Source organism: Hippocampus bargibanti, linkage group LG15, assembly GCF_051943395.1.
Source record: "Hippocampus bargibanti isolate YZ-2025 linkage group LG15, ASM5194339v1, whole genome shotgun sequence".
In the NCBI taxonomy this organism is placed as follows: Eukaryota; Metazoa; Chordata; class Actinopteri; order Syngnathiformes; family Syngnathidae; genus Hippocampus; species Hippocampus bargibanti.
In genome coordinates, this window is record NC_142748.1 from 6,315,738 (window position 1) to 6,329,716 (window position 13,979).

General features: G+C 39.6%; 2 protein-coding genes across 3 annotated transcripts; one reads left to right on the top strand and one right to left on the bottom strand.

Annotated features, from left to right (window-relative positions):
- Window positions 1-710: 710 nt before the first annotated feature.
- On the bottom strand, window positions 711-5,348 carry cbx7b (chromobox 7b). 2 transcript variants are annotated; one of them, XM_089015358.1, is made up of 6 exons: window positions 5,034-5,344; window positions 3,834-3,877; window positions 3,698-3,763; window positions 3,500-3,566; window positions 3,053-3,374; window positions 711-2,985 (listed from the first exon to the last, which is right to left on the bottom strand). In XM_089015358.1, the coding sequence occupies exons 1-6, from the start codon at window positions 5,100-5,102 to the stop codon at window positions 2,735-2,737; spliced, it is 819 nt and encodes a 272-aa protein (XP_088871484.1). In that variant the 5' UTR covers window positions 5,103-5,344; the 3' UTR covers window positions 711-2,734. The 2 variants fall into 2 exon arrangements, with proteins under 2 accessions (XP_088871484.1, XP_088871485.1); XM_089015359.1 differs by having other exon boundaries at window positions 2,732-2,985; window positions 3,057-3,374; window positions 5,034-5,348.
- Window positions 5,349-8,982: 3,634 nt separating this feature from the next.
- On the top strand, window positions 8,983-13,884 carry tefa (TEF transcription factor, PAR bZIP family member a). Its single transcript, XM_089015356.1, has 4 exons — window positions 8,983-9,266; window positions 9,931-10,257; window positions 10,366-10,586; window positions 12,169-13,884. Exons 1-4 carry the CDS (start codon window positions 9,146-9,148, stop codon window positions 12,382-12,384), a joined length of 885 nt encoding a protein of 294 aa, XP_088871482.1. The 5' UTR covers window positions 8,983-9,145; the 3' UTR covers window positions 12,385-13,884.
- The last annotated feature ends 95 nt before the right edge of the window (window positions 13,885-13,979 follow it).

Genomic DNA, 13,979 nt, shown 5'->3' on the forward strand with positions numbered 1-13,979 from the left:
TTGCCAGCTGTGTACAAAATGGTGGAAGGGCAACATTTCAGGTTGAAGATATTTCTTCCGTAGTCTAATACACAATATTTTTGGGGACTTTTTTTTGCGCCTTTTTAATGAATATCTTTAAGATTTTTAAATATGGCGACAATTAAGGTGAGTTGACAAGCTGTAGTTTTTTTTTCCCCTCCCACTGAAAGAATACTTTTCCTCCTCAAAAACCCAGTCATGATTGTATCTATTTCGGAGAGGGATGACAACAACAGTTTATTTACTTTCTGGATTTGTATTTTATTATTATTATTTTTTTTTTGTGGATCGTGTTTGAACACGTTTTGCATTGCAGCTCTTCCATTTTTTTTTTTTTTACATCCGACCAGTGACGTGTTTGGGGGTGGTTTTCATACTATTACTGTATTCACCTAAACAACCCGCCAAAATAAGAGCTGATGAGGCCAACTTTTGTTTAGCATTAAGGTTGTATTTGATTTAAAATTGGTGTACATATTTTTTTCCATTCTGGCCTCTGAGCTGAGATTTTTGTTTCTTTTCTGTATTTTAGCCAAACGACTGTCAGGCTCCTCCATCTCCCTCCTCACTAATTGCTCCCAGCCACAACATTTAATTCATTGTTAGTACTGTACAAAGTTGAAAAATGGTGGATTTAGATACTGTATTTTGTCATGCAAATGAAAGATGGAAAAATTGTATATAGTTCGAAACATTTACCCCCCTCACGTCCTTGGATTTGTTATTTCTTGTGTGTATAAAAACGAACACACAATCCTCCCGAGCTGCTGTACAGTATTGAGATTTGTCTTTCCTTCAAGGCTTGGTATAAGGTGTTTAAGCGGCCACACGCACCGATGCGCCTTTTTTCTCCCGCCCCACCCTCCTTCGTATCGTTTGGAGTGAAACCGACGTTTAGTCACACATGAACAATCCCACAAACTGGATGTGAAAAACCGCCAAGTCGAGATGGCAACGAGTGGCGGTCGTGTTTTTTTTTTTTTTTTTTTTTTTTTTCATTGTGTGACCTAAAAGATTTCAATAGTGGTTATTTAGCTTTTTACAAAGACACAACAGTCACGTGATCAATATTTTTCATTCAGAGGTTGCTGGGTCAGGGAGGGTGGGTGGGAACCAGGTGGCAATATATCTTGAGACTTATTTTATAAGAAAAAGGAAGACAAAAAAAATCAAGGAAAAACTCTTTTATATATAGATATATTATTTAATTTTATTTTTTGGGAAATAAAACTTGAAGTTACAAGAATTAGATAATTTTGTTTTGTATTGAATATATGGTGATGCAAAACCACACTGCAGACAGTCATTCATTTTGCCCTGGGAGTGTATTATACCATCCCTTTTTGAAGAAATGTTTCATGTACATGAATATAGATGTAAACAGTCACTGTACAAACCCATGGCAACTGAACAAAAAATGTTTTGTTAATACATGTATCATTTCCCCCCAACCACACACCCCTAAAAAAAGAAGAGACTGGAAGTAAGACTATTTAAATATTAGTTAAGTATTCAAATGGAATCTTTGACCACTTTTTTCGTTCTCTTGTTATAAAATTTTGGTGCTTGCTGAGAGAAAGCAAAAATAACTGTTGCTCCATTTTCATCATTTTTTAAGTTATTTTGGTGGTCTGTTTTTTTTGCCAATAAATTAATTGTACAATAAAGTATGTTTGTACCGTTTTGTATTTTTTTTTGTCAAACGTCTGCATGTTTTAATGACATTTTAACAGTAATGACTCGTCACATGTTTACATCGAACGGAATAGAAATGCAATTAATCCGTTTCACCCCCCACCATTTTTTGTCTTTGTCCGAATTAATATTTTATATTTTTGTATTAGTACACACAGCACCTCTTATACTTAGTCCCACGATAACAAAAACTTTCAAACAAAAATTATTTTAAGAAAATGTGGTCACCTTTAACCTAAGGTAGCACGTGACCTGCCTTACCGGAATTTGTTAGCGGTCTTCCAATTTCACGGCTCTTGCCTGATAAAAATTATATGTATCTTTTTTAAATACGTTTCTTCCGAAGACGCTGTCAGTCGTGTCAGCATGTCTCGACTAAGGTAGGCATTAATTTATTTTTACAAACTCCAAGCTCTTTTATGACATTTTTTCTTCACGTTCAAGGACATTACTGCTGTTATGGAATCCGTGTATGTATGCATGCGTGCACGTGCGAATTGACGGTTGATTAACTATTTTTTTTGTTTTTAATTTGAAACATCACCGCTATCCCTAATCCGGTCGACATTGTAACAACATTTAAGAATACATTCGGCCTTTTTTTTTGCAATTTTAGTGCAACATTATAGACGTTTGGCTCTTTTGCTTTCTCATCTCCAGAGATTTAAAAGGTCCAGTTTGCTATTTTAAAATCTGTAACGTGTATGGATGATTTTGACCACTGCAGGGCGCCAATGAGCGGTATCGTTTAAGTATACAGTATACAGCTACACACAGTACAGTATAACTAACAACGGTTTGAATACTTTCGCGTACCGATGCCAACCAAGGTTTTTCCAAAGACTCATTGATCGGTCTGGTCGTTAAAAAGTGCAAAGATGGGAGAACAATACTAACATTGTCATCTATCATCATTTTCTTTCTCCCGCCGACGACATACAGAAGCACATTTCCAAACTTCTTTCCGGCGGTTACAAAAGGTCAATCTGATCGCATTTCAGCTCCTGTTTCCACCAGGCTAAGAGGAAGCATTGACGATCAATTTAGGAAAGCTTGACGCCTCGATCAGAGCTTCAGCCCCGAACACTCGGAAGAAGCCGTGGGCCACCCGGGCTTCTCTGAACGTCACGGTGAGTGCGTTGATGGTGACGTCGGTGACCGTCACCTCTGCCGGGCTGACGACGGGCCTCCAGGCCGTTTCGGGTGTCTCGGCCTCTTGCAGATCGTGTCTGCCGGGAACTGGACTCCATGTTGTTGCTTGTGTTTGACCTACACCAGTAAAGAAACAGAAGAACCTTAAAATGTGATGATCACAATTTAAAGGTCATAAGCACACCTGCAGTCTTTTCTCGGATATCTTCCTCTTCCCCCTCATCTTCGTCTCCCAGGCTTTTCCAGTCCTCATGTGCAGGACTCGCCGGCTTCAAGTTAAGGCACATGCTCTGTGGCCTCCTCTTGTTGGAACGGGACGCCCTCCTCCAAGCAGTGTATGATGGGTCCTCTTCCTCCTCATCATCCTCATCCTCCTCATCCTCCTCCTCCTCATCATCTTCTTCCTCTTCCGGGGGTAGTGACCGGGTCAGGGAGAGACGTAAGCGGGGTTTAGGCACGTCCATGGCCTTGTGAGCACTGCGAAGGTCCATAGTGTACACTGTGTTCTGAAAGCACACCAAGGAGAGAATCATTAGCGCAAATGGGATGGCACTCAACCATCCATCTTGATGCGGTTATTAAGAGAATACATCATACGTCCCAAAAAAAAACAATAACATAAAAATTGCACCTGCAACAGGCGCCGTTTAGATTTGGATTTTTTCCTCCTGTGACCCAAAGTTCTGTCTCTCTGCTCTCTAAAGTAAAACAAGCACACGGATAGGTTGAATGCAGACAAACTATCACTCTCATCTTGAATCGCACTTAATGGGAAAATAATATTGTCCTAACTAAACAAGTAGTTTGCATAAAATCCAACAAATCATACTTCTCTTCATAGGCTTGGACTAAACGCTGGTCCAGAATGTGTTCCTCGGGTTCCCATGTGCTGTACCTATAAAGAAAAAAAAACACTTTTTTTCTCTCCAGGTATACTAGACCAAATATAATCCAAGTAGACTCACTTGGGAGGCCACCCTTTCCATTTCAACAGGTACTCCACATTCCCCTGTGGAGACAGGAAGTTTTTGAAAACAAACCACAGAAAAAGCACTCATAGCCTTTTATAACTACATTATTTATTGTACACCCAAAGACATTAAACAAGATTAATATTTTTATTTTATTTTAGTACATACTGCACCCTGAACGTTATATCAGTTCCAGTTTAACGAAAAAAAAAAAGATTTTAAAACGAGTCACCTTTAAACGACGGTGACACGTGACCTGCTTTACCGGAAGTTGTCAGCGATCAGCAGTATGCAATTGCAGCTTTCGGTCACAGCTGTTGCCCAATATTGTTTGCTTTATTTATGTATTTTTCGCCTCATTCAGAGTTTGTCTCTTCTGAAATTCACTGATGGCACAAACAAAAAGTGGGAATTTGGAACGGCAAGAGAAGTATTTTGAAACGGTACACCGGAGCTACATTGTTGAAGTAAAGACGCTGCTAAATTGTGTCCCTTGTCGCCACGTCAGATTTCGACCAAGGTAGGCACTAATTCTTTTTTTTTTTTTTACTCAAAAACACTTGTTCGTGTACTTTATTTCTCATCATGGCAATCGTATGTGCATGTGTGTACATATCGTTTGCATATATGTGTATCATTGCTGCATCAACGAAGTATCTAACTCGACACGATACAATTTAAAACAATAACGAATGAAACTATTTTAATGAGTCAATTTTGGGGAGGGGGAAAAAAATAAATGCAACAAATGTTGCTGGTCATGTCAATGCACCCTGGGTTGGATTGTGGGTCTTATATAACATGTGGGAAAAAGTTCGTAGAAAGTAGTTTGTAAGGGCAAATATTGGCTGACGATACTGGAAAAAAATAATAAATTCGAGATGTTGCATCCCAATTTTAGCGCTACGTAACAACGTGTTAATTCGGACAATGATAATAAAAATAATCATGCGTTCAAACACGAGTATTCAAACATCAACAACAGAAAAAAACGGAGCCAAATTTTTATGTCCGATTGAAAGTGAACATGTAATAAGCATCTGCACAACAACAAAACACTCCCATCATCCTTTAAAAAGAAAATTCTCAAAACAGCTTCGGCTCTTATTAGCATGCTTTCAGAACATTTGCTTGCAGCGTCATGGCACCAAAGTGAAAGGCGATACATATATGTATATCTGCCGAAATTGGTACCTTCCGAACTCTTTTCTTCATGATGGATTCCACGGCGAACACTTGCTCGCCGATCGCTGACAGCTCCATCAAGTGCGCATCTCGGACCTGCTGGGGGTTTAAAAAAAAGTGGCGTCTTTTCAGCCTCGATTTAAGCTAACGAGAGCTGCCGGAGATAGCCGACTTTTCACCCGGGGCCGCCGGCAACAATTTGAGGCCCATTGAAACACTACCAACTTGTAGGGGTTTGACGTTTTCCGTTAGAAAAGAAGCTGCGACACATCAGCACGCAGCACGGCGCAGCGCGACCCCGTCTCTGACGGGAGCGCGCGAGCCAAATAGCCCTCGCGCGCCCACCTGTGGCCAGAATAACAACGTGCAGTCATGCAAAACTAAAAAAAATACTGCCATGCAAGAAAGCGATAGAGCGTATTTTTTTAAAGGCTAATTCTCTTGAAATCGTTTAATAAACAATTATTTAGTTAAATGTGAATAAATTATTGTGCCGATGACCATTTTATATTTTAGTTCGTCGTGTGAATGTGTGTTACTTCCGGGTTGAGTGAACGCTGGTGCGAATGACTGCCACTGCAAACCCGCAGAAAAATGTGATCTTGCTACTGTAAAGTGTTCTTGAGAGTTTTGAAACGTGCTTATAAATAAAATGTATTATTATTATTGTTATAATTGTATTTATGAATTAGAGGACGTCATTTTTTTTCACATCAATGTAACGAATCTACAAACGTGTTCAAAAAAGTAGGACATGGAAAAAAATGTTTTGTTTTGGTGCGATGGGGGACAACGCTCGTTTTCAAAACAAGTCAAAATAATCAGTTTTTGTCGTTTACCGACTTTATTTTACACATCCAAATCAGATGTTTATGTTTTAGCAAGTAATTGTATTGATAATGACGATGCCTTTTATTGCATTCAAATGTTAAGTCACTCGTATTGTCTACGATTTAGTTTATGCAACAAGCGTTTCTTCCTCCCGCCCATCTTAAATAACATCGACACAGTTTACCCATTGGCCGACTCCACGTTGATTGACATCATTGAGAATCAATCCGCGGGGTTTGCGACTGTCCCTCAAGGAAACGCCAGCAGCTGATTGGTCACGAGTCAACTTGGGCGGGTCCTTGTTAGGTAACGCGTGTAATTTGACAATTTTCTGTATCTCCACCCCAAAAACACCACAGCTGTCAGTCTTAAGTGTCTTGTTTTCAAGGGGACGATTTGTTTTGACACGTTTATCGTCTTTTTGTTTTGCAGTCGTGCAAAAAGTAGAGGATAAAAACATGACTAAAGTGGACGTCCCTGAAATATTCAGAGCTTTCCTGGAAACTCCATTTTCTTTACCAAGCTTAAATGGTAAGTGAAAACAAATTACGTAACCACCCTTTTAGCACTGCAATGTGAAATACACTGTTAGCATGATGAAAACGAAAATAAAATGACTTGTTTTTCTGTACCTGTTGCATAAACGTGGCCAAAAGCTCCCGAGTTTTAGTACAGAGGTAACTTACTACAGTATGTGTAGCTTCATGCATATGTACAATACTCACATGTGCATGTATTTGTTTGCATGTGTTTGCATGCATACACACATACTGAATATCCACATATATTTTGACATACCTGTATCCATACATACCCACATACAGTATATGTATTCTAGCAAAAACTGATTTTAAATCAAAAAGGCAGTTCAGTTAACCAACTGAATCATTCCACCTGAATATCTACCTTGAATCATTGTCGATACATAGCTTATCATATTTTAGTGGAGAAAGAACAAAAACAAAGACATGAAATAGTGTTATCCATGGGCCACAGTTAAGAATGCAACTACTAGAACATGTGAAGTTTAATTTTAAGACTACTACTCCTGGAACATGTGAACTTTAATTGGGGTTAATCAAAGACACATAGCTGGTGGCTAATTGGCGGGGTGTGCACACTTGTTCAATCGCAGTCATTTATTTATTTATTTTCATTGACAATGTTTTTAAGCATGATGTATATCAATATGTATTGTTTTGTCAGACTCAAAGCTTTGCAATGACTTGTCTAGGCCTGATTCTTTTATGTCTATGTTTAGACCAATACCGCGATGGGTTCACCTGACCTGTTTCTTAACATGCAGTTGTGTGAACCCCCCCCCCCCCCACTTCCTTAAAAAACATTCAGGGTTACTGCTGTGGTCGATTAAATGAAAGTTTAAATCAATTCAGTGCTCTCTGAAGTGACTGATTGCAGGTTTTGTGTCTCTCATGTGGCTTCCCAATTCAATCACTAGGTGGCTGTCTTGTTTTATTTTTATTTTTTTATAATCCAGGCCATCTCCATTGTAGTTTTTTTTAAAGAAATTAGAGTCAAATAGTGTTATTACGCACCAGCTTCTGATCATGTCTTTCCAAAGTTTTAACTGCATGTGATGCATTGAATGTAAGATGCTATGTACCGTCTTTGAACATGTCAGACACTTCAGGCTTCTGTTTTGATGATTTTCAAGTTCCTGTTAGTTATTTGATTGTTGAAATATCTTGTTTACAACCAATCATCGCCTGCAGTGTTTTGTAAATTTCAATTTTACAGAAGAAACAATGACATAGATTGTTTTGGATCGAATTGAAATAAGAATGGACCAACTTTCCTAATGGTTAACTGCCAAATTAACTAAACTTCGAAAGGAAATGTATTATTATTATTATTATTATTATTATTATTATTATTATTATAAACTAAGTGTATGATATTCTAATATGGTCCGCTGTCTCCCTCTAGTGGCACACAAACAAATCGCCGACTTTGAATGGTCACAATACTGTGCCGAATGTGACAACTGCTAGTTTAAATCCAATCTAACATTGAAATTGTGCACCATGTTACAGTATTATTAAATATAATTTGTAGAAATAGAATATTTGCCACATTATTGATGACCATGAACTGCGCAGTATGGGCCATTTATGCTACTTTATGTTAATATTACTGAAAGTGAGTGATACTTGGAGATCGACATATTTGTTTGAAAAATGATTTGAAGTAAAAATAAAAAAGAACCACTGTTCCTGAGATGAACCTACTGGTGGAAAGGGCAGATTTTTTTACATGTATTTGACTTTTTGACTTCTTCGGTCTTATTGTGTTAAAGCAAACAGAGAGTCACAGTGACACAAGCAGAATTTGAGAACACCCCCCCACCCCCGCCTCCCTTCCCCATTTCCGACATTTGTTTATCCCGATGGAGACATAATGTCATGTGATGTCTGCCTCACAGTTCAGAGGCTCCGGGGTTCAAAACTCTGGGCCTTTCTATGTGGGGATTCGTTGACTGGTCCAGTTCACCTTTGACCCCAATGAGTACAAGGGTGCTGTAAAATATGATGCCCATTGATTTGATTTTTTAAAAAAGTCAACAGATGGGATCAGCCATGTTGCTGCAGTATGGAGATGACATTTTGGCAATTGAACCACTAACTTGTGCTCAATGCCAACTGTATTTGTATGCTGATGAAAGGTTGCACGAGTCGACCTTGGGAGCTCCTTGGGACCTCCGTCGCTGTGCACGACAGCGCCTCCTTCCATGCATGTTCAGTACATGAAATATTGGCATGTTGCGCCGGGTGCTGCACATGTTTTCCCCATGTGATCAACCAAGAAATCCAACAAATGCTATGCACTCCCTCAACCGGTTTCCTCATGAATTAATTAGTAGCGGATGGAACGGTAATAAAAAGAGCAAGTTCAAATTCGCATTTAGTATTTATTAACGTGTTCGTGTTTTTCTGCACTATATAACTCTGTCAACCAACTAATTTCATACGACGTCTGCTATTGGTTCCCGTCAAGGATCCGCCTAATCGTAAAGGTCTTTATTAATATTTATAAGATTTCAACCAATCAGCGCAAGGGAAGGGGCGCGACTTCTTCCGCACTACCCAAACCTTATCTTATTTGGAAGCGCAGCTGCACTTTCGACAGACGAAGATTGTTTTTATCTTCACGGATCACTAAACGCGCGGATAAATTAACACACGACAGTGTTCGTTTTGCAGCGGATTAAACGTTACAAAGCCGAGACTGTTTTTTTCCCCAACGCGAACAAAGTGCGACAGGGAGGGAAAATGTCGGTGGAGCCGATCGTCGTCACGTTGGAAACGGCCATCGGGGCCCCCGCCTCGTTCCCGGTTGTTCTGAAGAAAATCATGGAAATGCCTCCACCGAATATCCTGGCAGGTGACGACGGTACGACGCTATGGAAATGCGAGTTACACCGGTAGTTTTAACCTGAGTAGAAAAAAAGGTTTGGAAAAGACGTAAAATAGGAAAATTAAGTCAAAATGGACAAACTGTAGATTTATGAAATGAACATGATTGCTGCTGAAATCAGGCCACTTGATGTGGAACACCGTGTACATTTTCTTCCAAATGTCTCACCGCGTTGGCTCGTCTGAAACACTTTTTTGGCTTTAAAAAAGGCTTTTAAAATGTCTCGAAATGATCTTAGAATATGTTCGTTTGCTTTTTTTAATTGACTTGAGTTTGTGAAAAGGCATTGTGATAACGCACTTGAAAACCAATATAAGGTACATGTATTCATGGCTTGGTTTGCATTATTTGTAGCAGAATATACTGTAACCCCCCCAAAATATGAAAAATAGTCATATCTATAGGCTGTTCATAATACTGGTACCCTCTTCCATGTATTTTGTGAGCTCTGGCAAGTGACCCGTATTTCCAAAAGTGTGCATTTTACACCATATTTACTTTCAGCTTAAACGTGAATGAACACAAATGAGCCTTTTAGCTAGATATGTTTTGAGAAACAACTTGTAAAATATTCAAAAAAGACCCATTATGGAGTCTGATTGTCTGTGTGTTCTCTGTGTTCTGTGCGTGTGTGTGTTAGACACGGACAAGGAGAAGTTAGGATTGGGCGAGGATGCCGACCTCAGCGGAGGAGATAGCGGGATGGAACCGTCGGCCGCCCTCACTCCCGCCATCTGGGACAAGACCATTCCTTACGACGGCGAGAATTTCCATTTGGAGTACATGGACCTCGAGGAGTTCCTCATGGAGAACGGCATCGCCGACTCGCCCGAAGAAGACGTCAAGGGGGAGGGGGTAAAGCCGTCCGACACGTCCCCGCTACCGGTTAGCGAAGTGGTCAAATTCGAAGAAGAAGTGGTGATTATCACAAACGTCGAGACTGACGTCACGTGTGATGTCACAGCGGGTGAGTGGTAAAAATGTCGCTTTATGTCATATGTATGTTATAATACACTTCGAAGTGTCTGTTCACAACAGTCATAAAAAGCTCCTATATTTCATCTCCTCTCCTCAGAGGTGACAACAGATCCAGAGAACGCAACCTCGGACGCCGTCGATCCAGACGACGTCCAAGTTGACGTCAACTACGAGCCCGATCCCACCGATCTGGTCCTGTCGAGCGTACCGGGGGGCGAACTGTTTGACCCTCGCAAGCACAAGTTCACAGACGAAGATCTGAAGCCTCAGCCCATGATCAAAAAGGCCAAGAAAGTTTTTGTCCCTGAAGAACAGAAGGTAGGCAAGGTTTATACTTTTTAGGCAGCCATTTTATGCTAGGTAATATTTGCAGAGGACAGTCTTGTTTTTTTTTTATAATAATAATAATAATAATAGTAGTAGTAGTAATAATAATAATAGTAGTAATAATAATAATAGTAGTAATAATAATAATAATAATAATAATAATAATAATAATAATAATAATAATAATAATAATAATAATCATACATTTCATTTATAAGCGCCTTTCAAAACTCTCAAGGTCACTTTACAGTCACTGGATCAGTTTTACTGTGGGTGAGCAGCGGAAGCCACACGCGCCAGCGTTCACTCAACCCGGAATAACTCAAATAAATAAAAAGCTAGCGAGCTAGAAAGCTAACAGATAGACAGATAGCTAGCTATCCAATAGATAGCTTATAGATAGAGAGCTAACAGATAGCCAGCCTGCTAGCTCGATAGCTATTTTTACTCCCACAACATGTAAAATAAAATAAAGAAATGACATTGCTTTTTTGGGGCAGGTGGGGGGGGGGGTTATATCTGTTTAACTGTTAACCACCGACATGGAAAATTTCAGAAATGCCATTGCCACCTCAAATGCAGATAAGCCGTTTTTTTGGTGTTTCACAGTGACTCAGCAGTCCTTTTCCAGACATTGAGTGACTTCTTGTTGACACGAATTTGGCCACCATGTTGACAGCAAAGACATATCTTTGACCCCCCCCCCCTTCAACCCTCATGCAAGAATGCAGCTAAAAAGGAAATTGTTAATAGCTGGCTAGAATGAGTCGGGCCAAATGGAATTTGGAAGCACAAACAAAGCCATTAACTCATTCACTGCCAGACGTGTGCAAAAAGGTGTCCACTCCAGTGCCAGGGTTTTTGTCATTTTCACTTGAATTCCGGGCCCGACAGAATATTGAGTTTTAGGACTACATCAACATTCAATGCAGCGTTAGAAACCTTAGACACTCTTCTTTCATCAGATAAAAAAAGAGTTAATTCCTAAATGATGTGGGTCTGGAGTTATATAAGCTTGAAATGAGGACGGCTGTCCAAAATACAATACAATGCAAACACATTGGCTTATATAGCGCTTTAACAACAGCTGAAGCTGGAGCAAAGCACTAACATGGAAAAATAGGGATTGGAGAAAGAAAAAAAAACATTGCCAGAGGCCATGGACAGCGCTTTATCAGCACCCAAGCATGGAAAAAAAAAACCTGAACAAAAATTCCGGAATGGCGCTCTACGTCGCATTTTCTGTGTAGCTCTTTCTCTTGTTTCTATTTATAACTGTATTTTATTTATTATATGTTATTTGGGATTTTATTTTATTTATTATAGTACCTATGCTTGTCTCTGACTGTAAAGTGTCCTTGAGAGTTTTGAAAGGCGCTTAAAATGAAATGTATTATTATTATTTTTATTATTACATCATATTTTCAATTTCCGAATAGATTTGTGAATGGTAGTGAATGAGTTAATGGTATTGATTGTCTTTTGGAATGCAAATGAGCACAATAGGAAATCAAAGTTTCACCCATGTCTGCAAAGCAAGCAATTTGTAACAAAATGGCCGCCGTTCTTCCAGGATGAAAAGTACTGGCAGAGGCGGAAGAAAAACAACGTGGCCGCCAAGCGCTCACGCGACGCCCGCAGGCTGAAGGAAAACCAAATCACCGTGCGAGCGGCCTTCCTGGAGCGCGAGAACACGGCGCTGAAAACCGAAGTGGCAGACCTGCGCCGGGAATGCGGCCGCTACAAGAACATGGTGGGAAGTTACCAAGCTAAATTTGGAAAATTGTAAAGGACACTCAAAGAAAAAGAAAAAAAAAACACAGTTCCCTCCCCCAAAGCGGCATTTGGGATTCAGGATGTTATTCGTTGGCCATATTTAGAGATGTATTATTAAAAAAAATGTCTAATAATGGTCGGGGAAGGGGTAGCAGGGGAGTGGGGGGGTAGTTATACCCTTTCAGACCGGCGCGCGGGTGTCATTTCCTGCTGCGGTCGCCTTGGGAACTGTTGCACAAAGCAAACAGGATGCAATGGTAAACCAATAGCGTTCTCTCTCATTTTTCTAGTCAATAGATTTATTTTATTTATTTTTTTATTTTTGTGAGGAATAAGTCAATCTAATTGTGTGGTTTGGGGGGGGGGGGGGGGGGGGGGGGTGAGTGGAGCAGAGTGCGCAATTCATCGCAAGCTTTATTTTAATGGCTATAAGAGGTCTTTTTTTATTATTGATAATATAATAAGATTTTTACCGTTGCACTATTATTTTAGATTCATTACAAAAGGCGATAAATGCATCACAATTGCAATACCTAAAAACACGACGAGGGATTGATTATTCCGGAATGATCCCTCACCGTGTCTTGAATTTCCACTTTTTTCATGTTCAACAAAACGTGTCAAATATTTTTTCGGCCATTTTGATTTGCTTTTGTTTATAATTTAAAGGACAACCGACGTCTCCAGACAAGTTGTGTCCATAATTTGTAAAATGACTTCTACTGAGCGTATTTCACAAAGATTCCACCGCCTATAGCTACATATTACGTTTTAAGACTTGCGCTGAATATTCCAGAAGTCTTGTTTTTGAGTTGGTGACGAGTCCTCACGTGACGTCACTGAAGGAACGCCCCTGACTGAAAAAAAGACACATTGTAGCAGTCCTTCCATCACGTCAATGCATTTTGCTGTACTTGTTTGGTCTGAAAACTTTGTGTTGCACCAAAAAGAGGCAGAAGAGGGCGACAAAGCTCCGTGTAAGGAATTAATCAGCCTGTGGAGGAATTTTTACATTACACTTGTGTCTGCCACTTTTGTAAGTTTGTCAATTTTCCCGTGTGACTTAACAAAACTCCATCATTGCACGTCTTGGAAGTGGTTGTTACAGGTTACGGTATACACACTTATATGTATCCGCCATTTTATCACTCCCAGGCGTTATGAATCTCAAATATCATCTAATGTTCCATTTGTAATGCGTTTTCTAATGTCTGCGACAAGGAATGTTTAGTGTTTCAAAACAATGAATGTGGAAAGTGACAAAGTTTCGCCAGGAAAGCTACGTGTTGCTAATCTGAGGCACATCCAGCGGGGAATTTTGTGGATTCATGACAAGCACTTCCAGCCTGATTCATATTCAAATGCAGTTTAAATAAGAGTAGCCGAGCATCACCTTTAAAGCAGCCTTCTTATGAGGTTGTATTCTTTTTTCATCTTGAATTGCGGTTTTGACTTTTTTTCATGTGACATTCATGTATATACATTGTGTATAAATAAAGCCTTGTAGAGAATATCTTGATGAATTGGGTGGTGTGCTATTTCCACGTTTACCTAACTTTATTCCATTCCATGAGAATTATGACAAATTCATTTAAATCTAGACAAATT

What these genes read in the sequence shown, in the direction of transcription:
- cbx7b (XM_089015358.1), bottom strand. Translation starts at nt 5,102, where the DNA reads ATGGAGCTGTCAGCGATCGGCGAGCAAGTGTTCGCCGTGGAATCCATC. An exon ending in TGAAGAAAAGAGTTCGGAAG is followed by an intron (nt 3,878 to 5,033) that starts GTACCAATTTCG and finishes CTGTCTCCACAG; the next exon opens with GGGAATGTGGAGTACCTGTT. An exon ending in TGGAAAGGGTGGCCTCCCAA is followed by an intron (nt 3,764 to 3,833) that starts GTGAGTCTACTT and finishes TTTTCTTTATAG; the next exon opens with GTACAGCACATGGGAACCCG.
- tefa (XM_089015356.1), top strand. Translation starts at nt 9,146, where the DNA reads ATGTCGGTGGAGCCGATCGTCGTCACGTTGGAAACGGCCATCGGGGCC. An exon ending in TATCCTGGCAGGTGACGACG is followed by an intron (nt 9,267 to 9,930) that starts GTACGACGCTAT and finishes TGTGTGTGTTAG; the next exon opens with ACACGGACAAGGAGAAGTTA. An exon ending in TTGTCCCTGAAGAACAGAAG is followed by an intron (nt 10,587 to 12,168) that starts GTAGGCAAGGTT and finishes CCGTTCTTCCAG; the next exon opens with GATGAAAAGTACTGGCAGAG.